This window comes from Poecilia latipinna, unplaced genomic scaffold (assembly GCF_001443285.1).
Source record: "Poecilia latipinna isolate Pla-1442-1.1 unplaced genomic scaffold, P_latipinna-1.0 Scaffold682, whole genome shotgun sequence".
NCBI lineage: Eukaryota > Metazoa > Chordata > Actinopteri > Cyprinodontiformes > Poeciliidae > Poecilia > Poecilia latipinna.
In genome coordinates this window covers 202,719-228,386 of record NW_015113298.1, presented here as the reverse complement: position 1 = coordinate 228,386, position 25,668 = coordinate 202,719, and the positions used below count along the sequence as shown (strand labels likewise).

At 39.0% G+C, this 25,668-nt stretch overlaps 1 protein-coding gene across 1 annotated transcript in view; it reads left to right on the top strand.

Annotated features, from left to right (window-relative positions):
* The window catches only part of dchs1b (dachsous cadherin-related 1b), a 98,486-nt gene that overhangs the window by 16,214 nt on the left and 56,604 nt on the right, over positions 1–25,668 (top strand). The window contains exons 2-4 of the mRNA XM_015044587.1: positions 3,942–4,781; positions 4,871–5,068; positions 5,200–5,973. Of these exons, the coding sequence (XP_014900073.1) occupies positions 3,960–4,781; positions 4,871–5,068; positions 5,200–5,973 (1,794 nt within the window). The 5' untranslated portion in view covers positions 3,942–3,959. The remainder of the gene's footprint in view (positions 1–3,941; positions 4,782–4,870; positions 5,069–5,199; positions 5,974–25,668) is intronic.

The window sequence follows — 25,668 nt, the reverse complement described above, 5'->3', positions numbered from 1 at the left end:
TCGCGCAATAATTTGCATCCAGATGTCATGGCCATACAAAATCCCAACGCACCACAAATTCAAATTTAAAATTAGGCATCATGCAATTCTTCACACCTTAGCTTAATTTATGGATGTAAACTTTTGTAGGTTGCAGAAAGATTAAAGAGTACCACTAGAGGGAGTAAATCAAGTGCTAAGCTTCTACTCCACTGCTTAAACCGGTGTGAGCTTCGAGCCTTTGTTCACTCTGTTTCTCATCAGATCATGTTTTCCAGAGTAAACACAAGTGTATTACAGTACGTGTCAAAGGGGGGAATGATGTCATTGTCCGACTGCTCATTGACAGTGACAAATTGCAGTCATGTGATATGTTCGCAAATATAACCTTTTACTGACACTCGTGTGAAGCAGCAAGGGAGAAATTGACGATGTAAAAAAAGTGTGTGCACAAACACATTTTGGAAAATACCTTTTTAGATTCTTTTTTTCTTTCTTACAAAAGGATTGCCTTGCACAGCTTTGTGGTCCCTAAAGACAATAAGGCTGTCAGGCCAAAACAAACTGTAATCACTCCTTTTTCTGTTTTGTCCTGTATCCAGTTTTTCCACTTGTTTTCTTTGTTCTTTTCTTTACCTTTTCCTCCCACTCAGTTGATGCATGATTGTTCAGTGCTGTGGGTTAATTTCATCAGAGCTAGGTCTCATAAGGCCTGAGCTCTGACTCTGAGTTTCCCCAGTCAGCGGCGGACTTGAAAGACTTCATCAACACACCCCTAATTGTGTCTCTCACAGATCTTCTTTCAGCTTCTCTTTTTCCTCCCACTCTTTAAGACATGCTCATCTGCACGCCTGCAAATGTTACCATCATTGCTTTTGCACACAGCGAGCAAGCAAGCATGTGAAGCAATTGCACGAGTTGTGAACAGTCTAAGCTCTGCGCTCCTTTCTTGTGTAGGAGTGCAGCAACTGTCCAGAGCAGCCGTCTGGACCAGATGTAAGGGTCATTGACTGGATTGGAAGGGGTCAGTATCAGTGTCCCTCTGTCTGTCCCAGTGGAGCTATAGCCTTTATTAATCTTTCCTCCCAAAGCCCACATAAACTACCGTAGGAGGTTGGGGAGGAAGACTAGTAAGATAGCAGTAGGATTCATTAGATATAAAATGATGTCTTGTATTCTTTTTTGCTCTTTTTATATTCAAAGCAGTCTTTTAGGATCCATGTAAAATCAATAAGAAGATTTTTTTTTTTTTTTTTACAGGGAGACAGTGAGCCATTATTAGTTTTGAAAAATCACAGAAAAATATTCCACTATATGCCAATTTTGTCTCCAATGACTGAAACTGTTGGAGCTAAAAATGCAAAAATTTGGAGGGGTGCTCCATCCAATCATTTAATTTTAACTGATCATGACTTCTCTTTAAGGAACTATTATTAAATAACTTAAAAATAATTCTTCTTACTTTTCTATTGTGATGGTTCATGTGGTGGCACTGCATAACACAGGTCATTCTGTCAAGTTACTTTACTGTAACTGAGGTACTTTGCTAGAATTTACCAGGTACTTTTCTGAAACTTTTTTGGAAACTTTCCCACAGCTTAGAAGTACTTAATACTTATCTGGAACTTATTCTGTACTGTGCTAAAACTTACTGGTCCTTTCTTGGAACTTACCAGGAACTTTACTAAGATTTGTTGGGTGCTTTCTTGGAACTCCTTTAATACTTGCCTGGAAGTTGTAAGGTACTGTGGAACTTTCAAGGTAATTTATTGGGATTTACTAGTCACTTGCTTGGAAGCTCACCTTACTTTAGCTGGTGCTGTCCTGAAAATCTTCTAGAAATCAGCTCCAGATTAATCCCAAACTTACAAAGTAAATACAGCAAAACATTCTGAAATGTTGGACAAGTAAACAGCATATGCATAATAAATTTTTTTAACCTGAAAAAGTTAGGTACTAAATGAACTGCCAAATGAGCTCCCTTGCAGCATGACTGCCAACAGGCCCTGATGTACTCAGATACACAGGTGCCTTTTAAATACATTAATTCTTACATTTCTGTTCTACTTGTGACATTATTTTAAGCACCTTTCTGATACTAAAACCAATTAACTTTGTCTCTAGCCTTCTTTACGTAACAACAACTACCACCACAGAAAAGCCTGGGTGACCCCAGATATGTTGTGTTCATGAATGAATAAAATATTGTATTTTTGAGTGACTCAGCACCTGGCTGCTGGTTAGAGTTGGTCAAACTGTAAAATCAGTTTAAATGACCAGCCGATTTCTCGGTGCATCTCTGTTTATATCTTAGCATATCTACAACTCTTGATTTGAAATGAAGACTCTGATATTGTGCATGCTGTTGGTAATTGCAGTAATTGTGCTAAAAAAAAACAATTCATGTGGGTATTTCAGAATAATGTATGAGCAAATACTCCAGCTGGTACCATCCTGGCTTTTGCTTTGAGGCTGCAAGACATTCCTACAGTTAACTGTCCGGATTATGCACACGCTTTGGGAGTGATTATCTGGGGTGAATATGGCTGGCCAACGTGGGCCAACACCCACCACTTATAATTCCCATTTTAGTCTGCTACTGCTGTTTTCCTGCAGAGTTTTTTTTTTTTTGTAAAATATTCCTGGTATAAGCAGTGACTTCTTCACTTCCCAGAGAGTGTTGATGTTCAGATCAATGTAGAATATTTTTTAAAGCTGCACCCTTTTGTGGTCACGCAGCTTTTATGAAGGAATTATTGGACACCTTGATGGATCTCCCCATTGCAGGATGTTTTAAGCAGTTTCATGCTTGATAAATCTCAGTCTATAAATACAGGCGTAGCATATGTAAACATAATTTAGAAGGTAATCTAAATATTTGTAGACCTCATCAAGGGGAAAGACTCTGCATCCATCTAATGAAAGCTGCTTTAAACTTCTGTAGACTTTTCAGAGCACTTATGAGGGTATTTTTTTCTTAATTTTACGATGGTGTGCAAAAACACTGTGTGTGCGTCAAAGCTGGGTCACTGCCATTTGCAAATAATTATTGGTGTTTGTTTTAACTTGCTGGAAGCTCCAGATGGTGACTTTAATTATTTACTGCGGCAAAGCTGAGTGTAAGGTGAGTTTTCGATGGTGTTTTTGAAGCTTTGTAGTGAACTATCTGTCCATGTGCCAAACAGGAAGCCAAGTCCAAGGCTCTGGCACGCCTCAAAAACCAAAAACGCACTTCTACATGCAGTTTCTGATAAAAGATTTTGACTAATGAGATTGAGCTGCCATTTAGACATGAAGGATGTTATTTTTATGGGTGTACTCATCTTTTATAGATTGGTTAACTTAAATGCAGTGATTAAGTGGTTATTTTTGTATTTTAAATGGTTGTTTTTCTCCAATTACTGAAGCTACTACAGGCTAACATTTCTAACGTGTTGAATATAATGTCTGGGAAAACCTCATTAACATCCTAAATATCCCTCTGGATATCGTCGTGTGATGTAGTAGATACTTCACCATGTTCTCACCCAGCAAGAAAAAAAAGGCCATCCTCAAGATAAATATACTTTATGGCTCTGTTCTCAATGTGGTTGAAGCTTGTGTGGATCCTGGACCGAGTTAGATTTCCATTTTCATGCTTTTTTTCAAAGCCTCAGCGATCCTGCTGAAGAGTTCTTTCCTTACGTTATATATGTTCTCTTCATGTGGAAAAAAAGCTGAAATTCATCAGGAAACATCTTTAATATTGGTTCCGGACTGTAAAAGTGTTAGCGCACTGTCAACCGAGGATTTAGAATCCATGCTGAGGTTTGAAATATGGAAAAAAAGTTTTATTTCTTTCTGTGCTGAAAGAGCTCAGCAAATTTTCCAAGACGTTTGGACATGAAATGAAAATAAATTAAAGTGCAAGCATTTCTTAAAAAACTTGTGCTTATATACATTTCTCTTCTCTTTCCTTGCAGGTATAACAGAAGCCAGCCATGCCAAAAACAAGTAAAGGGTCTAGACGTAGGGCTCAGGTCGGCAGACTCTGTCTGCTTTCAAGCATTGGCCAACAGAAGCTCCTTTTCTATATTTTAATTATCCTATTTCAATCAACATTTGTTTATGGAGTACTAGAACTCCAGCTGGATGAAGGCCAGCCAGCGGGGACCATTGTTGGTGACATCAGTGCAGGGCTGCCACCTGGTGAAACAGCGACTGTTTACTTCATCTCTGACCATGAGGGCACAGGTGTCGGCAGCGACCTTCACATTGATGAGACCACTGGCATCATTACCACTGCGCGCAGCTTGGACCGAGAGGAGAGGGACCACTACAACTTCATTGCGGTGACAATGACTGGCACAACCATTCAGGTGTCTATCACCGTCAATGATATCAATGACCATGCACCTGTGTTCCCCAAAAGGAAATCTGTTCTGAAAATCCCAGAACACACAGCAGTTGGGACAAGATTTTCCCTGGATCCTGCCACTGATGCTGACAAGGATCAGCTGACTACCCAAGGTTATGCTATTCGCGAGGGCAATGTTGGCCAAACATTTAGACTTGAGACCAAGAGGGGTGCGAACAAGCTTCTCTATCTAGACTTGGTGGTCAATGGACTGCTGGACAGGGAGAAGCGCTCATCGTACACCCTGGTGATAGAGGGCTTTGATGGAGGCTCACCAAGAAGGATAGGATCTATGACTCTGGAAGTGACAGTGACAGACATCAATGACCATGCACCAGTCTTTAATCAGAGCAGATACCATGCAATCATCTCTGAAAGTCTTCCACAAGGGAGTAGCATTTTACAGGTCAGTTCAAGTCTTTTTAGTGTCTTGGCTGGTGACTTAAACTAGGTGGACAGGGCTGCTTCAGTGTTTGACCTTCTTTGTCTTTGCAGGTGTTTGCAACTGATGAAGATGAAGGTGATAATGGTTTGGTCCTTTATGAAATCAACCGTCGCCAGAGTGATCCTGACCGTTACTTTGTCATTGACCTTAAGTCAGGAGTCATCACTCTCAATAAACCACTGGACTTTGAGCTGAAGAGAGTCCATGAGCTGGTGGTCCAGGCCAAAGATAATGCTAGCCAGCCTGAGGTAATTCCCTTACAGCTATCCACTGCATTGAGGATTAGGCACGATGGGCAATTTTTATTGTGGGTAAAAATGCAGATCTGTTATGGTGATTATTATTGATGACATTTTATCGTGCTTTTACATCTTCCCAGGTGACCAATGCATTTGTGACAATTCATGTCCGTGACTTCAATGACAACCAGCCTACCATGACCATCATCTTCCTCAGTGAGGATGGCTCCCCGAGAATCTCAGAAGGAGCTCAGCCAGGCCAGTATGTCGCTCGGATTTCTGTCACTGATCCAGACTATGGAGAGTATGCTAATGTCAATGTCTCCCTGGAGGGGGGCGATGGGAAATTTGCTCTAACAACCAAAGACAGCATAATTTACCTGATATATGTGGACCAGATCTTGGACAGAGAGGAGCGGGATTCCTATGATCTCAGGGTGATGGCAACAGACTCAGGCACACCTCCCCTCAGAGCAGAGTCATCTTTCACCATCCAGGTGACGGATGTCAATGACAACCCTCCACTGTTTGACCAGCAGGCCTACAGGCAAACCATTCCTGAGGTGGTCTACCCAGGATCGTTTGTTCTTCAGGTAACGGCCAGGGACAAGGACCAGGGTCCCAATGGAGATGTGCGGTACAGCCTGCTAAAGGGTAAAAACTCTCGCTCTGATTGGTTTTCAATTGATCCAATTACGGGCATAATCACCACAGCGACAGCTCTTGACTTTGAATCAGAGCCAGCCCCCAGTGTAACTGTTGTTGCGATGGATGGTGGTCGGCCGCCACTGTCTTCCACAGTGAAGGTAGATATTGTGCTACAGGACGTTAATGATAACACGCCTGTGTTTTCCAAGAGTTTCTACAATGCTTCAATCAAGGAGAACACCTCAGCTGGAACATGCTTCTTAGAGGTAAGAAAAGCAAGACGTTTTCTTTGACCCCTTGGGCATCTTTGCAACTTTACCTACAAGTTTATGTTTATTCTCATCAGTACACTATCATCCTACTTGTAAAGGTAAAAACCCCTAGCATAAATGTCTCCCTTGTGCTCTTATCTTTTTGTTAAGTTTGCCCTTTCTCTTGCACCATCTTCTTGACATTTATATCTAATACAAAAGCCTGATTTATACATGAATTTAAAGCTGTCTGGAACTCACACTTGTTCATAAAGTAAAACACAATTGCAAAGGTCCAGTTCAAAGGTTGTCTAAGAGAATGCTCTATGTCTAAGGTCTAAATTATTCATTCAGCAGCTATTTTAGGAGGAAAAGATTTATAAAAGGAAGAAAGAAAAGCCATTAAGAAAGACAAGGGAGTGAAACCTTAACTGAATTCCTGAAGCTACTGCTTCAGATTTACTCAGTTCTTGTATGTCCTTTCTCTAACCCCATGGGGTAACCATGGTATCCAGCTGCATATGGTGAACTCTAAGTATCTGTCCTTTATCTTGCTGGAGATTTTCTTGCCTTCCTTTCATCACAATTCCAGCAGCTCATGTATAATAAGAGAACTTCTGTGAGAAATGAAAGCTCAAGTCTGCCTGTTTGTTTCCAGAAAGGTCTTAAAGTTGCATCATGAACTGTTTAGAGTAGACCATCTGTTTGTACTGGTTGGTTTTGCTCCTCTGAGAAGCAAAGGGAAAGGAAATCAAGAATGGGAGTTATTACTGATCCTCAAGGTATTTAAAGAAGCCCTGCTTGTTGGACTGCATTCACATAAAATGTCCTGGTCTACTGATCACACTATTTGAACTAGAAGTGAAGTGGGTTTTTTTCCTTTTTTTCTTACATTCATTTTGGTTGCTTTCACAAATGTTGTCTGTGGAAATCAGTTTACTGGCCTGCTCTGCCAATGCATAGCATACTTGATATCATCTCTGTAGTTGTGATAGCCGGCCTGCTGAATTTTTATAATTCTCTCATAAATCATGTGGTCCCCCAATCTAGCTGTTGCAACAGTTGCAACCATCTATCCCTCCTAGCCAGAAGACATTTTGGCATTAGGTTCTGATGTAATCCTATGCCAGACATTATGGGTGGTTTTTCCAGTAGACTGCAGTATGACTAAGATTTCATGTGCTCATTCCAACACGTTTTTCAGGGTTTCTTTTTTCTTGGCGTGACCAGGCCAGGAGTCTATGAGCAAGAGTTGTGATTTGCAGCATAATGGCAGCTAATGTTAAATTTCTTTTTTCAGTCAGTGGAATATTTGGCTGCTTAGAAGAGACACAGATGCTTACACATGATGTTACAGGCAGTACTACAGCCTAATAAATTTTTTTTCCCCCCTTTCCCCCCCCCCCCAAGAACTTTATTATTATTGTTAATTGTATAATTTTGGAGCATTCAATATCCTGTTCTGTCAGTTAAGGACAAATTGAAGATCTGCGTCACCTCAGTTTACTCTTTTGTGGGATGTTATTTGAAATAGGCAATGCTGTTGTGAGCTATTGTCACGTTCCCGGGAGTCAAGACAAATGTGAACTGTTCTCAGAATTGTACCAATATTTATAGAAGATAGCAATCAGTGTTTGGATTTTGAAATTATCATGCTGGCTTGGCTGGCTTGGTCTGGGGTTTGGATGGGTGTATTAAACAGGGTAAGCTAGCCAATGTTTAATATCTAAGCAAGGAAATGTGTTATCAAAAAAATGTATGGGTTGTGCTGCTCTTGTTTTGATTATGGTTCGGTTCCAGGTTTTCCTATGGTTTTTCTTCCTTTTTTTTTGTTCCATTGCTGTTTCTCTTAATATCTTTCTCAGTACATCTCTTTTTTTATTCCTTCTCATTCTTTGCTCAGGCATACTCACTTCCACTCTGTGCGTAGGAAGTGTCTTATCAGTTTGGCCACTCCAGTAATCTTTAATGTGCCGGACTGTTTATGCAGCCACAACACAAAGGGGCTATTTATTTTTTGGTTTCCTTGCTTTCCTTTCCCTTTGGTTCCTCCAAGTATTTCCCAGGCATGAGAGGTTATAGAGGCTGTTAGTGTGTATAGGAAACATATTCTTAATGGCCACTTCCATAATCTGAGGTGTTAAAGGGCATGAGAACAACCAGAATTTGGAGATTGGAATGAAAAGTGACATTCTTTAGAAAGTTGCATGTTTATTGTATTCACATGGGGGTGGGAATAGTTAGACATTTCATAATTCAGTTCAGGTGTGATTTAGAGCGCTTCAAGATGATTATAGAAGGATTATAAGTGCATCATGATGCAATCCTCCACCTTCTCCCTGCGTAGCTACTTGGCGTCCTTTAAGCTAACTGATTTACTCTTCTTATCTTTAAATAGTGGTACGAAATAATTTGCAGCTTTATTGTTTTACTTTAAAAAGGTTTGCTCTCATAAAATAAATCACAGGTGCCATTGGTGTCACAACACCATTTGTGGATTTCAAATTATTTTGAACAAAAAGTAAATACAGAGAGAGAGACAGACAGACAGAACTCTGTTGGGGAGGAAATGCACCACCATCAGACTTCACTTTATGAGTTGCATGCTAGATGAAAGTATAATGGAAGAAAACGGAAAATGATGTCTTGTGCAATAAACAAGAAGGTAAAATCAAAAGAGCCACGTTATTGGAAATTAAGCATGCAAAATCAAAGTGAACAGCTCTAATGAAAGCATATGTGCAGGTGCATATATGTCGCACATCTGTCTGCGTGTACTTGTGTACACTCCTGAGGCCAAGATATCACTTTCAGCAGGTGATGCGTCTCCCCTGTGATGTTCAGCATGTGGTTTTCAGGTCAGGCCTGTTAAACAGCACTCAATCACTCAGACAGACACACAGATGTGCTCATTTGGGAGCACATCTGAGAGAGGGATTTTTGCACGTTAAAGCTGCTGTAGAATGTCACCGCGGCAGTTCAGATGTTTCACAACGTATGTTAGGAAAATGCAGTTCCAATGGTTGAAATGTGAGTGGTCATAAGCAATAAGAAACAAATGAGTCAGGGATTATCATCATGTGGTTTTGGATGATGCAACTTTCTGAATGGCCAAGAGTGAATAAAGCTCTGGTCAGCATTAGAAACCTGCCTACAAAGATTTGTCAGCCATTTGTAATGGATTACAAATGTTTTGGAGGCTACAAAATATTTTGCTGACATTCTAAGTACAGATTGCACAACATCTGCATTTTCAATGTGAACGTTCTTCTTGTGGACTGTGACTCTCTAGAACAGGGCCGAGGTATCTGTGTGACAAAATTCTGTGTAATTGAACCATATTTCAGTGACCACATACAATGTTTTCTTTTATTTGCAAAATGGAAAAGAAAAGCGATTTCAGCTGTGCTCAAATGTTCTGAGAATGGTGGAAGAAAACAAGTAAATCAAACATATGGAAGTGATTAGAAACTTAGATAAAGTGTAAAGTTATTCATACCTCTTACGCTTTATACATTTTGTAACATTATTTACACAATCTTCCATGTATCTATGGGAATTTTATTTGAAAATGTAACACAGAGTAGTGACTATTTGTAAAGCAGTAGGAAAAGGTTTCCACAATTTTCAACATTTTTACAAACCAATATATGAGAAGTGTGTTGTGCATTTGTACTCAGACTCCATGAGTGAACTCTTTGAACTATCACCATTTGATCCGATTGAAGACACAAGTCTGTTGAAGTATTTCAATATCAGCTTAGCATACCTATTCACCGAGCTATTTTTATTTTCTTTACAAAATAGCTCAGACTCAATCGGAGAGGATAGAAAGCATCTGTGAACATAAATGTTCAAGTTGACATGCAGTATTAGTTTTTTTCCACACAAAGGATTTAAAAATAAATTTAGGTCTCTCCAAGTCAGAGCAACTTATTCCATGTTTGCTGTGTGACCTACAGGGCTTTTGGTCAAGCACTTCTAATGGTTTTCTTTAAATAATGGCTTCTTTTCACTCTTTCATGAAAGTCATATTTGTAGATAAAGTTGAGTTTGAATTACAGAAGAAATCTTATTCTGATAACCCCTGAAAGCCATGGGTTTTATTAGATTTTATGTAATTCCATCAGACAAGCATGTCGCGCCTCAGATTTTTATGTGTAAAAATTTTTTTGAGCTTTTTTAAATTATTTTTGACAAGTATCTCAGTCTTGTTTTCTTTTGAGAAAACCACTTTTTACATGCAGTAATACCATCTATACTGCCTCATCTTTTATCAGTCTTTGCTGTAGTTAAATCAAGTACATCTTTGCAGTACAAGTTTGCAATACATGCACGTACCCTTGCGTCTTTATTCTATTCCATTTGTAAAGATACACCAAAAGAACTGAGTGGACCCTAATGGGAACATTTTGATTCCAGGTGATTAATATTCTTTTTATTTTGTTTCCTAAATTGTGCCCAGTGAGAAAATTTGCTGATGTAAGTCTAAAAAAGCAGCAGAAGGTATTGAACAAGAGCATATGTGCATATGTGCTCGGTGTGAAGATGAAGGAAACAGAGCTTACGCACAGGAGAGAGAAAAATTTCTTTTGCCAGGTGGTGTTAGTCCTTCTGAATCTCCCACAAAACCACTTAGACAAACACAACACCCTGTTCTGTCAGAGCAATCTGCTCTTTTGGCGTGACAGCCATATTCAAGAACCATTTGCCTGAAGTCTCTGTAGCCCCCGTATAATGAAATACTAATGATACTTAAAACAAACACACATATGCTCTTGAGACTAATTGCATTTGTTAAACCCATATCAATGGAGCGGGAGACGTATGGTGATGCATTGCGAGCAGAGAGGTTATTCATCTCTAGCTTCCTGTAAGACTCAACTAGTCTCCTGCTGGGGTCGTGCGGAATCTGGGCCCCTCTCTTTGGAAACCAGAGCCAGAACAAACCACAGTTTGCACTTGGAGTTTAGACAGTCTGTCGAAGCCCAGAGTCACAAAACACCCACTTTGGATTTTATTAGGCTTAAAAATGTGTTGGGAGATAAAATTTATTGTCCAGTCGATGCTTCCAGTCCTGCTTGCTTTTGCGAACTGCCAGTTGGTCAATAAAGACTCGCCATGCTTTGTTTAAGCTTTATCTTTTGTGTGTTTTGATTTATCTGTTAGCATCTCCTCCCTTGGGTCAAGAGCTAAGCGAAGACAGGTTGTGGTTTGCCGTGATCCCTGGAACCAAATGTGTCAGTAGGATCTAACAGGTGATAAATGTTAACAAATGGCAGGGTTCACACACAAAGGGACACCACTGTGATAGAAAATTTGGTGAATCATTTCATGCTGCTAACAGCTGGCTCTGTTCTGACATGCTTTGGTCTCTGCGGTACACATATTGTCAATTTACCCGACTCGCTCTCACCAACTCACACGTCTCCTAGGTCCGGGCTATGTTGACAGGATGTGTGTGACAAGGGATCAAGACAGTGTGTCTGCTATGTGAGCTATTCTCATAACATCCATCATCACTCAGTGTGAATTCATCACCTGTTTGCTACTGGAGACTCAGATCCCAGAGAGAAAATCCATTACGGCTTGGCTGTGCCTGTGAAATTTACAGATAATGAGCGAGGCTTTAACTTCAAAAGCTGAAGTAATATCGGTCCTTAAAACATACTTAGACATCCCTATAAATGTTAAGCCCGGACTTTGAGGTTTCCCTGTATAGAAGCCCAGATTTATTGATGACTCAATTATGGTTGTCAGGTGTTTGGCTGTTTTCATTATTCAGTTTGTTTTGAGCAAGACGGTTAAAAAGATGCCAATATAACAGTTTTGTTTAATGCAGCAGCTATTTTGTCAGTTTTACCTTTTGAATTTTTAATCCAAATAATCTTTACATTTAAAAGACCTCCAACCTTCTGGGATATGCCAGTTGGTCTAACATGGGCAAAACTGATCTTCTGTGGTTACAGTGGGCTTTCTTCATAAGTTAAGACTTTGCTCTGAGGTTAAAAAATCCACGTTGCAGACAGTTTCCATAATGACCTTTGCCTCAGCAAAGATCCGTTTTAAATAAAGCAGTGCACTTTGAATTATGCTGTAATGTTACCGCAATACTACTGTTGTACTTTAAACACTTTTTACAATTACTGGTTGTTCTCATACCCACTCAGACCGGGATCTACTCAGAGTAACCTAACGGCGAAAGCACACAACATTCTTTTTCCAGTGCAGAGACTGGTAAATAGTCCAGATTTTCCACTGATCTTGAAAAATATCTCTCTGTTAGAATAATTTCAGTGGTAATTGACTTCAAATGTTGAACTCTTATCAAACAGCTTTCCTTTTGCATGGAACATTTTTCAGCTCTTTTGTGGAAATGCTTTCAAAAGCAGTACTTTAGTTCCATATCACAAGTTGTTGGGATATGCCATGTTTCAAACCTATCAGTGTTCATTCATGTGTGACCTGACTTGCCGTTGCCTCTGTAGAGGGGATGGCCTTATGCCTCATTAAGCACAATACTCTGTACCATATGGTAGTAGGAGCTTTCCTTCTTTCGCTGCCTTTTTCTCTCTATTTCTCCGTTTTTAACTCCCTTCTCTTTCATTTCTTCATCTCGCCTGTTATGGATTATTTCTCTCTGTTCGTCTTTTCATCCACTCACCCCTTCAGCTCATGTCTCACGGGCTTTTATTCTGATAGTTCCTTTGTCAAAAATATTTCTTTCTTTGTACTCACCTGCATGTTGGTTTTGCTTTTTGATTCATGTCCTCCTATAAGTACTGCTTTGTCATTACTTTTTGAACTCAGTTAAACTCTGGATGTCACTTTTGAGGAAATAGTAAAAGCATAGTAAAACAGAAATGTAATAAAATTCGCATTTTGTAGAATTAATGATGTTTTCCCAAAATGAACCAGCAAATTGAAAACAATCATCAGACCAAATTCATGGTTTGCCACCCACTAGACTCAGCCTCAATTCTTGGCAAATGTAAAATTAGTCATTTGTATCCGTCTGGGAAGGCCTGTTGTAGTATTCTGCAGACGACCATGCGGCTGCCCAGATTTTGTGACTGTGTGCCGTAATAGGACCTAGTATGTCGAAACCTAGTGACAGTTTTAACAAATATGTAATAAACCTATTGTTTATGAAAGTTCTGTACTGCAGCTTTAATCCAGTCCAGTTTTCTAACATTGACAGTGCTTTAAACATAGCCGTTGAAGACAAAAAGCATAATACATTTGCAAAAAGTAAAGCATTTTTGTTGTTGTGGTTGTTTGCCTCTATAGTGTGAGAACATGTTCAGCCAGAGCAAAAGATAGTGATATCAATTTGTGAAACACCACATTGCAAAACGACTGCAGTCACTAGAATTTGAACAGAGAGCACACACTTGTCATAATAAACATATTTTCTGTATTTTTCTTCCTGCACATCTCTGTACACCAGCTTCCCTGCTCTGTTTTTTGTTTTTGCCTCTTTAGCACTCACTTTCTCTGAGTCAGTACTTAATCACCGTCTAGCTGCTTGTTGGTTAAATCATCTATTTTCCCTGTTCTCTGCAGCCTGAGAATAGAAGGAACGTCAGCCATATTTAAAAAATGGAAAGTCAGCCATACAAAAAGGTATTAGTCTGACTGCAGTAGAAGAGCAGGCGAGCCCAAGGTTCTCTGCAGTTCATTAGGTCTTACTGATCTAATTTTCCATCACATCAAGTTAAGTTTCTGTAAATTAGCATGCTTCCTCTGTTTCTCCATGTCGCATTTGCTTTTGGAACGGGTTCTGCAGTTTGGAGCAGCAGGTGGTCGGTCATTAAAGAGTGAAGTGAGGTACGAGTGCTTTCTTCCCAGTGTATCAGTTTCTGTCATTGTCATTTTTGTAAAAACATTGACCTGCCAATAGACATTTTAGCTCAGTCCAATTCATCTTTAAGAAGTATATTAAAAAGAACATATACGTCCATTAAACTATTGCTTTCTGGGATTTCTGCCATGAGCAGTCAGTAATTCTTTACATCAGGAGTAGTGCAAATGCAAGTTGTTGGGGAGGCCAGTCACTGTAAAACACATTATTATTAATATTTTAAAACAAAGAAGAAATGATAGTGTTTGAGTTTTAAACTGAATTTAATAGCTCACATTAGCGATTAATGTGGACAGTCTGGTAAGAGTGACAACATATCGGTCTCTTTTTTTTTTATTAGAGAAAAGAGATCCTTACCATAAAGTCCCAAATGGTCATCAGGATTTCCAACCCCATCTTGTTTTGCAGTAGTCTTTTCACGTTTAAAAGCTCTCATAGCCTGAATGAACTGCAAATATGTTGCAGCCTGTCTTAGAAATCCTTTTTAGTTTTTCAGATTTCTGTGCTTTGACTTCATTCTTATACCCCTCAATGGCACTAAGCTGTTCTTCTCACCGTGACAAGCTTCTGCACAGATGACTATTGGTCAAATTGGAATAGGGAATTTTTGATTTTCAAATCAAGTTCAAATTTTCCCATTTGTCTTCTGTGACTTCCTCCTCAGCAACTTAAACATATATGGATGTTGAAAGGTGAGGAAAAGGGAGTAATATTCCAGATCAGTCATGTCTCACTGGTGCTAAAAGACACAGCGTTAAATAAATCTGATGTCTCATTCAGCTTCGTCTGTTTGACATCACAGAGATGGCAGAGAGCAATGAAGGATATTTTCTAGACAAAGTGATCCATGTCACGCCTCTTGCTCTCTATGCGTCTCCCAGATGCACATCTGTCATGCGTACACCTCAGACTGTCTTTTCTTCAGAATTTGGCTTTTATGAGAACAGTTCCCCCCACAAGATGCTTATTTATGGTTCCAGTTAGTGAAAATTTCCACTTGCCTGTAGTGGAATATTTCACAAGAAATCTTTTCCAACCTCTCACCTGCCCTCGCTAGCCTTCACTGCTGCTTTTCTATTCGTTTTCTCTTTTTTTTTTCTGTAAGTCCATTTAGCTCCTTGGCTGTCCAAGCACTAAAAAACTGGCACTTCCACATACATTTCATGGCATATTGCATGGCATATTAGTATTTCTATTTATTATTAAATGTGAGTACAAAGGTTAACTGCAGCACAGGACGAAACCAGTGCACAGGCTTTAAGAGTCAAAACCACATAAAATAGGAAGCTTATTTCCACTGGCGGCCCTCATGCATGCAACTGTGGTTGTAGGCAGCTGTGTCAGACAGGGATGGAAGTGCAACAGGAGTGGAAATAATTTTCCTGTTAACATGGCCACACGGTTGACTCTGTTTCAATTCACTGTGGAAATCTTCAATTGACTTGAATGAATAAAAGACAGACGACAACAAATGCTATTTGTCCCCAGTGGCAGAATATTAATTAAAAACATTTTAATTAAAATTGTTTAATTAGAAACAAGTTTTAATCTGACATATTTCTTATAATTTTGACAAATTTTAGGAGAAATTGTTTATATTTTTTAAAACTTGAAATATATTTCAGAGGTCATAGAAGGGTATCGTTTGATTATTTATCTAAAGCATGTACTAATTTTTCTTCGAACTGCATTTGATCCATTTCATGGTGGTCTTTCTCCTAATTTCAAGCAGCCTTACTCTAAGTCGTCATTAACAGGAAATAATTTTTCATGCCCCCACCACCTTTCAGTATTCCCTTACTGCCATCCACACAGGGTCTAGCTCTTACAAGCCGTATGACAGGATTCAGATCACACATCACATGTTTTTATTGGAGCTGCAAAAGGACTCCGGGATGAATCTCTCTGACATGAAACAGTAGTTGCAATGTGACATTTTAACTTCGCACTGATTACATTTACAGCCTTCTGGCGTGGCTGAGGTGTTGGCCGGGGAAAGGTAAATCCTCTCATTTATCCTCATTCTCGGTCTTGCTGCTGTATGTGATTTAACTTTTTGAGTAAGGATGTGTCAGATTTAATGTCAATTTAGGAGAACCAACATTTTTCTGAGCATGCGGCCCATTTTCAACTCGGTGGTTTTGGAACGGCTTCACTGTGGCCAAACACGCCCTGAGTGCACTGTGCAGTTTAGGAACCTCTTTATACTACTTGGAATAAATCTCTTGGCTTTGAAATAACATGTCAGTTGTAGAGAATTTAGCATTTAAAAACAATCAGAAATGCTGAAATAGTTGCTAAAAGATGATTGTGACTGTGTTCCTGTTGAAATAATTAAAAGAAATGACAGTAGGAAAAGCTGCATGCACCAACCCTCATTAGTTGTATTTCTCTGGAGTTTAATGTTTTCACATCCTGGCTCAGCAGTGTGGTTTCTTCAGCGTCTACTATGGGAACAGTTGGAAGTTGGAAAGCTGCAAAGGAATGTCTATTGTATAAGTAATTAGTTTTTTTTTTTTAAGGAGTGGAAAGCATTATTTTTTATTACAAGCTGTGTGAGTTTCCGACTATGTACATGTCAAAAATACAATTTCCAAAAGACCTACTTAAAATTATAGATCAGAGATTTATGTTGTCTCTTTTAAAACAAAGACAACCCCAACCCTGGGTTCTAATATTATCCAGTTGGCATAACTAGCGGTGTTAACATTACAAAATAGAAACTCCACTGCCCAAGTGTTTGCCCTCCAAAATTCAGGTCCTTACAATAAGTCTCCGATTTCCAAAAGGCTGCCAGCATTCCTGAATCCATCATGTTCCATGACAGATGTTTGAAAGCTAAAATGACCAAATCAAATCTGCTGTAATAACTTCCATACTGAAGAGTTTTGTTGTCAGCATACCTGGTAAATATTACAAAGCTGTGTTCACCAACAGACTAACATTTTGAACTTTCAATTGGCTGGTGTGCAATCAAGGTCAGTAACGGGGGAAAAAAAAGTAGATTACTGTCAACAGCAGATTTTTTGATTTCTTCAAATAACACTAGGGATTTTGAGCTAACATCTGCAGGTGAGCCTTGCATTGAAATTTTATTTCTCCTGTATTTATTGCATGACCGATTGTCTCTGCTAATGGACTGACTGAGTGATCCAGTCTTCCGTTGTGTCTATATTAGTTGCAGACATTTGTGTATCGGCTAGCATCGCTGTCTCTTGGGAAAGATCAATTTAGAATCCTGGAAGGAATTTCTGAGTCGGTCAAGTGCTGTTCACACAAATAAACACACATTCCTCATGTACAAACATTTATGTAGACTCGTGCTTCCACACAAACACTGTGACACGTGCATGCTAGTTGACACCCACACCACTGGCTGACTGTACGGGGTATTTTGTGCACAACTCCAGGGGACAATTACAGAGGAGCTGCTTGATTGCAAGGATCTCAGTGTACCAGAACTGCTTCTCTCATGCCGGATGTGAGGACTAATGCAAATCTATCGAAGGGTATTTTCTCTTCTTTGGAGCCCTTGTATCTTATCTGAAGGATTATTCTTTCAAGTCATGCAGATGTAGAAAGTGAGATCACAGGAAGTGCAGAACAGATGATATGCTGTAGTCTGCAATTGATATATACTTTCTATTCTAACAAAATGATCCAGTCTGATATTAGATTGCAGTATGAGTCCTTGAAGCTATAAGATAAACAATTAAAATGAAGTGGATTCCAAATATTATGTACATAAGCATAGATTACTAAAAAAAAAAAAAAAAAAAAAACTAAAAAAAGTATTTTTGTATAAAACAGGTTTTACATCTATATTACTTTATACGTTCTCATTTTAAAATAAATCTGTCCTTTCTCAAATGTTACACAAACACACACACATGCATCATAGGTAGTTTTCGCTTTTGGCAACACAAGCACCTACACCGGATTTCCTAGCTGGTTTTGGCAAGAAGACCACCGTCGACTGCAGGTGAGGGAATCATTAACTCCAGTTCTGCTTTAGCTGCACCATCAGCACCCACCTCTTTGGTCTTGGCTCTCATTGCATCAGTCTGTAGGAATTCTTGTGCATTCTGCTGCGGATACATGTGCTTGAGCAACAGCCTCGCATGGTGGCAAAATGTGAAGGTTTTAGTTCAATAGGCAGAAAATGGTCACAACAAGTTTAGTGAAAATGTATTGCTGTACAGTTCGCATTAATGATTTATTTATTAGTTTAAAAAGCTATGAGTTAAGCAACATCCAGCTCTGTTAAATGGAAGGGAAACCATTTTTTCCATATCTGATTCACATATCATCAAAACTGGCAACCAATTAGAAAGAAAAAAATTTTATTAAAGCTCAGAAAGATTTTCTACCCAGTTTTATTTTATATTTTTTTTATTCTGATTTCCATTTGTAAACTATAATCAACAGAATCCAAAATTTGTATTGTAGTCTTTCTAACATTTATTTAAATTAGGAGAGGTGATGCCACACATTGTGTCTGGAGTGAGAATTACTGTAAAACAGGGTTTTACTATTAATTAAAAAAAAAGAAAACTAATTAAAATTTTAGCATTCTAGGTGTTATTTGGCCTCACCATTATGTTGTAGAAATTGCTGCAGCGAACATACGTGTGTACATCTGTGCATATTTACTCTTAATCTTGATTATAAATACCTAGCTTTGTTTGGAAGTAAACTCTAAATTTAAAGCTATTTGATAATTTTATGGTGTTAAAATGGTGTAAAAATGCACAAGTTACTAAGAAAGGGTTTGGACTACGTGTCACAAAACATGAGAAAAAGGGAGCTAAAAAATATCCTACTTTTCATAGTTCCTACACGATCAAATGAAATACTAATTGATTCTTCAGACAACAAAGACAATGGGGTCTGTGAGCGAATAAGTGCTACATTGCTAAATATTAACTGATAGACCTGATTTGTTCAAATGCATTACAAAGCCACAATGAAACTACCTTATGATTAAATAATGCCTGCGTTTTTTTCAGCTTAACCTCAGTATTTCACAATAAATCTGTGAAGGTGGCTTGATAAGGGATTGACTTGTCATACAGAGGTAAAAGAGTCTGGAAAGATTTCAACTCAGCAGATTTTAGACAGCATCGAAAGACTGATGAAAGGCATGGCTGGTATGAAAAAGGATGAAGGCAAGAGGGAGCGGCGATGCTGACGGTTACCATGCCAATGAGAGACGTGGAGGGAGGAGAGGGGGAGGCGGTGCAAAGCCAATTCATCACCGCTTCGCGTTTGTGTAAGTGTGTGTGAGTTTGTGTGCCTGACTTCACCTCTATCTGTCTGAGTGTGCCCTTGAAACAGGCTGGCTCTTTTTTTCACACCTTTCTTGCACACACACTGTTGAGAATAATGGATAAATACATAAATAAATTGAAAAAGTGGAACATTGCACTGGGGAATTGCATAGTCCTCAAAGCAATGGGCAATGCTTGTACAAATTCGTAGTGGGCTTTTCGGGCTTACAAGGTGTTTAGCACTGCTGATTTTTTTTTTTTTTTTACAAAGAAAAGATCTGTCTGGTTCATGTTTGAGCAAGTTGTCTCCCTTTGCTTTTCAAAATGAAATCTATAACTGTGATGGATGACATGCAATTGATAAGTTCATAATGGCAGCACTGAGGGAACACCATCTGTCTTTGTGAATTAGAACCAGAGGAGTGGGGATAGAAGTGTGTGTGCATCGCATGCAGGGAGCAATCTTCCACCATGGCGTATTTTTCATGGGTGTCAGAGGGAGAGTAGGGTCATGTTTTTGCGAGTGGGCTCAGAAAGAAGCAGACAGACACTCCTTGCATGAACACATACCCACGTGAAGGATGATTGCCGTTACTCCATGTAGATAGCGGGTGTACGTGCGCAGTGGGGGGATAAGTGTGATGGTTTTCAAACGGTTGCAGCCATCGTTCAGTGGTAACCATGGAAACGAGACTCTCAGGACCACAGGGAAGCAAAAAAAAAAAAAAAAGAGAGAGAGGAGGGAGGCGGTGGGGGAAAAAAAGGGGAGATAGAGGGAATTACACAGGACCAGGCTTGTTGTCATTATTCTCTGATAAGCACACTGATGGAATTGTTTGGCCTTGTCTAAACAAAGTAGCCAAATAAATACATTATTGCAAATTATATCTAAAAAAAAAAAGTAAATTACATAGAAACCCACACAATTTGAATTAATGCTTTATGGGTCATATGTAGCATACATAAAGATGTGCTTGCTTCTTGGCTTCAAGCCTATAAATGCTTACAATTACATGCAGCTGTTCAAAGAATAGCAATTTTCTGTGATTTAGAAAAACGGTTGCATTCCTAACGCCAAAATTTGTTCATATACTTCCTTAAAAATCAGGCTTTAACTCTGCATAAGTTGTCTATGTTGTATAAAGGATGAAGTGTTTTGTTTGGATGTGTGCAAGCTTTTGTGGCATAATTTCATGCAGACTCTGAAAATGGATGCGTCTGCATGATTAAGATCTTTTTTTTTTTTTCAACAGTATCTGAAGTGTGGCATAATGTGAGGTAAATAATACCCGACCAGCTGCATAAGAACGCTGTGAGTCGGATTTATTTGCAGCACCTTTAAAATTCTGTGGTCTACTGCAGCTTTGGGGTAAACTGAGGTAATGGCTTATTCCCACAACTGTAAATATGCTGTACTTGAACCAATTTGGCTGGCACAGCAGCAGCCCTGTGGTTTCAATTAGTGGAAAAGTCAATTCACGTTTAGAATTATTGCGTCTTTCTTTATTGTTGTTCTTATGTGAAGTAAAGATGCACATAAATCTGTAGCTAATTTTTGGCCCCTGTTTTTATGAAGTTGTTACCTGTTGATAATAATTAGTACTGATTCCAATCTCTCAGTAAGATCTACATTCAGCAGCACTGACAATATATTTACCAAGCCATTCTGCTATGACGTGTCTTTAATCATGTAAACTAGGACCATAGTTTTAATAATGAATACTGAAACACAAACAAAACAATAAAACTAAAAGAAAGACAAAAAGATAAGGGTATCAGCAAAAAAAAAAAAAAAAAAAATTAAAAAAAAAAAAAAAGATCACAAGACTAAATTTTGGTTCTCCATGTAAGAATAATTTATAAACGCATAGGGATTTCTCTGTGTGGATTTCTACGTGTGGCTCTGCTCTAAAGCGGCAATTCAGCTTGATTTTAGCTTTTTATCTTAAGCACTTCCACATCTGGGTGTTTCAGTTAGCATAAAAAAAAATGTCCTTAAAGACACACACATGCTTGCAATATCCTCAGCTTTCACCGTGGCTCCGAATGACACCCTTTGTTTTCATGATTGTCAAATTAAACATGTCTCCTTTTAAATGGGACATACACGGGCCAGCTGCCAGCTCATCTAGTATGAGAAGAGAGGGTAGCCTTCATTCATTAACCAAACAGCCCCCCTCTCCCCCGCCCCTTCTCCCTGGAACTGCTTGGAATCGTTTGAAAAATCTTTTATATTCACACACATATGTGCATCCTCACACACGAGGAGAGAATGAGGGAAATGTCCCTGCAATCTTTTGTGTCACAGAGTAGGGTTAGATTGATGACCTCCCCCCCATCTGGTAACAATCACCTCACAGACTGCCCCAATATCTTGCTTGTGTGTGTGTGTGTGTGTGTGTGTGTGTGTGTTCAAACTGGAGTAGTAAACCTATTCATGTCAGTTTATGGGACTTGGCTTTCCATGTGTTCATAGATGTGTTTATATGCCTTCATAATCCCAGAGTGACACTGAAAAGTCATTTCTATTACTGTCGTTTCTGCAAAATGCAAAAGCTGGAGACCACAGCGAGGACTGGACGCTCTCTTTTATTCTCTGGATAATTAATCATTTGAATTTCTTTTCACAGCAGACCACGGATTCTTTATCCAGTCCCAATCTTTTGACATGCACTTTAGTCCTGTCTTCCTGCAGCTGTCCCTGTTTAAGCAGTCGAATGGGAGTGACCATCATAGGGTTAATCAGGCTACCCGATGCTCTACAACGCACACCACACCTATGTTTTGTAAAGGAAGGAATATTTAGCTTAATTGATGCCTGCTCCCCATCCCACAGCGCATAACCTACGTAACCTTCAGAACTTTCTTCAAAAATAGTTGAGTTTTCCCTTATCTTTATTTATAACATAACATCTTTTTGATCTCTTTTTTTATTTTCACTTACATTTTTAGGCATTCAATATTATCCCCAATATAGTTCAGCCTCTGCATGTTAAAATAAAGTGTTCTGGGCTTTTTTTCTCTGCTCGCTATTTCATTTGTGTGATTTAAAGGATTGCACTGAGGTTGTCATTTTCACAAGGTCAGATCTGATGAATAGAAGAGATTCTGGCACAACTCTCCGGGTATCTGAGATTGCATGCATGGGTGCAATTTTTTTTTCTTTTTTCCCCCTCTTTTTCTGGACTCGCTTCACGATGATACACACCAGAAAGCATTTGGCTGAAATTCTAAATCAGATATCCCGAATCACCAGGGAAGGAGATAAAATGATAGAAGGGCCATTTAAGGATCAGTGCAAGAAGATGTACCGAATCTGTTTCCACATCTGTTAAGGGTTTTAAGTATTTAATTACAAAGTACAAAAAGGTAGTACAAAAAGAAAAAAACAGACAATGAAATGACTAGTACAGACACACATGTGGTGTCGGAGGAAAAACTCATGGTCAGCTTTTGTTCTAGATTTCACAGTCTCTCTGATCCAATATATACGTATATGAGGTTAAAGCGGTGCTGGTGGTCTGCAAGCTAGCGCGCTGAGTGTTGCATTAATCCCACTTTGTTGCATATTGCACACTTCAGCACACATGTGCACATGTGCATGCACACACACGCACAATCACACAAGTACAAGCTGGACGCAAACGTAGTTTGACAGCCAAGATAACAGAGGGCTGTGACAATTAGACAGTTAATAAATCCATCACTTTGTCATTTTGTGTGAATGCTTTCACTTTATATTCACCGTCCTGTCAACATCTGTACACTTATTTAAACAAGTGTGAGGTTCATAAGAACAGTCCTGTACGATCGTATGCTTTGGGACTCCCTATTGGCCTCGTTTCTCACAAAAAAAAAAAAAAAAAACACTTTGCTCACTAGAACTCCATTTAGTTTTTGGCAGTTTCATTCAGTCTCTTTCTAGCATAGGAATTATACTGATGGAGAACATCCCTGTACACTTTTGAACTCTGAGTCAGAGATGAAGATCAGAAAATGGTAAAGGTGCCTCTTTTTGCAAGTTATTAACAAAGCCATCAACAATGGATCGACTAGATCGCTTTCCAACTTTCACAAAGGAAGGTGCAGGATTTTCTCCATAAGTTCAGACAATCTTTCGGCACAAAATATGCTGTTCGTCTGCGTGTCGGTAAGAACCCATACAGCTGCTTCCAAAGGGTTCCATAAAAAATGAAACATAGAGCGAGGGGCAAATGTTCCTGGAGTTCCCACTTATGGAAAAGCTGGCCCCATAAAACTTTCTTCAGTCTTCACTTAGTTGTGTGTGCATCATTTAAGAAAATTAAATCGCTGCTGTTTTGCTTTTATGTAACAAAATTGCACAGCATTGGTTCATAATGAAAAGTGGTGTTTTTGTGTCTCTTTTTTTATGACATTGCTATGTGATGAGATTATTTGGCTTATTAAAGTGGGAAAAAAAACACCAACTTTGAAAGTCTTACAACTAATGGGAATGACTAAGGAATACCATAGTGTATAATGTCTCTTCAGCAAATTATACCGTTTTACCATTTGAGCTCATAAAAGCCAAAATACTGAACATATAAACAAATTGAATGTGGGCCTAAAAGGATAAGCGATCACATCAAATACGTTTTGTAATTTATTTTCTACTCCTGCCTGTGTTAGGGTTAAGATAAGCTTGAAACATAAAAATATAAAACCTGCTTTTTCCATCAGTGTCCCCCTCCTTTTGAAGCCAACAGAGGCTGAGGGATTGAATTCATACCAAGTCAGGGTTTGTGCAAAGCTGGGCAAAACAGAATGCTTGTGTCAGATGTGCTAGGATTTCTCAGGTGTGAGAAACAAAGGTACATTTACATCTTAAAACCTCGGGCCGAATTACAGTTGACAGGTCCATCCGTGAGTCTCAGCTGCAACTTCCATCATATTTAGGTTGGGCAAGCGAGAACTTACTCTTCTATATGTGAACAGAAGCATGCAAAAGAATGCTGAGCAAATCTTTGACTGACATGCAGGAGTAGATGGGCCAACCAAAATAAATAAAAAACCTGCATAATTCCTCTTTGTGACAGAAAGTGCACGATGAAAGATGGATGCAGAGTTTGCTTGACATGTTCTTGGACAATGGAGAGCACTGTTTTTGGCATTTGTCTAGTGTTTAATATGTGGTGCTCGAGAACAAAACAGAAGAAACAAAATTATTTTTATTTGCAGTTGGTCCGTTAAGAAAAACAAAGCAATTTGAGATCTCCAAATATAAATGTATTTCCTTCAACCTACTAAAAGTCTTTCTGAATTATAACAAGGGAGAGAAGTACTTTTCCTAAATCTCTGGCCATTTTGGGATTATCTTTCAAATGCACTGTTTTAAAGATAAAATTAGATTTTATTTCACCCTTAACCTCAATGACGGTCAACACCACAAACTTTCGTACCTTACAATTAAACTATTTTGAACACAGAAATCCTGAGGTAAATTCAGCATTCATCCGTCCATCCATGCGAAAAGCAAAGGCAGAAATTTTAATTCTAAAATAAACTGTTTTTCCTGATTAAAAACAACAAAAAAACAACCCAATTTTGGTTTAAAAGTTAAAATTTGCTCTAAAAGTAAAACATCAACAAAGAAAAAAATCTTTGAAAACACGCTGAAAGAATACACCACACCTTGTAGCATAAAACATGAAGAATAAAATATAGCCTATTTGATTAAAATTAAATTATGCTTGAAAGAAAGCAGAGAATAAGTTGTGGCTACAGTTAAAACACTAGAAGTTTGAACATCTGCTTAATGCATTAACCCTAATAGTGCTGCTTTTCAGTGATTCCTTATCTTTTCATCCTTTTCATATATGCTATTCTTACTTTCTCTAAAACGCACAAAATCCCCAAAACAAACTTATTTATCTTAAGAGTGTTCTCCAGCTACCCTGTTGGTCTCTTCTCCGTAGTTTGGGAACCGCTGCTCCGTGGTTATTGGCACCTTGAGGAGAAACCAGACAGGTTTAGGAGTTGGGAGTCGGGCTGGGTTAGTGATCAGACCACAGTCAGGATGGAGGTAATGCGAGATGCAGACTATAGAAGACCTATGGAACCGGAGACGCTCATTTATAGTCCAACTATAGAGATTTAATCTACACCATTAAATTGGCCAGCAGCGTCCCTCAGCTGGTCCACTCTTATGGGAGTTTTCAAAGAGAACTATTACTCTGATTTACCGTGAGCAGCTTTCATATAGTCCACGCTCTCAGTCTCCATATCGGAGGTCTGTTCTTTTTCCTATTTTTGCTCTTCTTCACTATGTCGTTTTTTACTCATTCACTAAGCCAGACGTACAGTTCATAACTGAAAACACTACATGCAGCACATCCTGCTGTATGTTTATGTGTGCAGTAAATCTTGGAGTCTATGTGGACACACAAGGACCTTTGTAACGTTTCCCCTCAGGGTGTTTGAGGCTTTGGTCTCACTTTCATGTAACCCACCTCTCCCCGTTTTACCTTCAGTAAAACTCTTCTGGGTTTTTCCTCCAATGATCAGTTGCAGCTAATAATAAGAGGCATGCTGCTTCCTCAGTCCTCACACAATCCC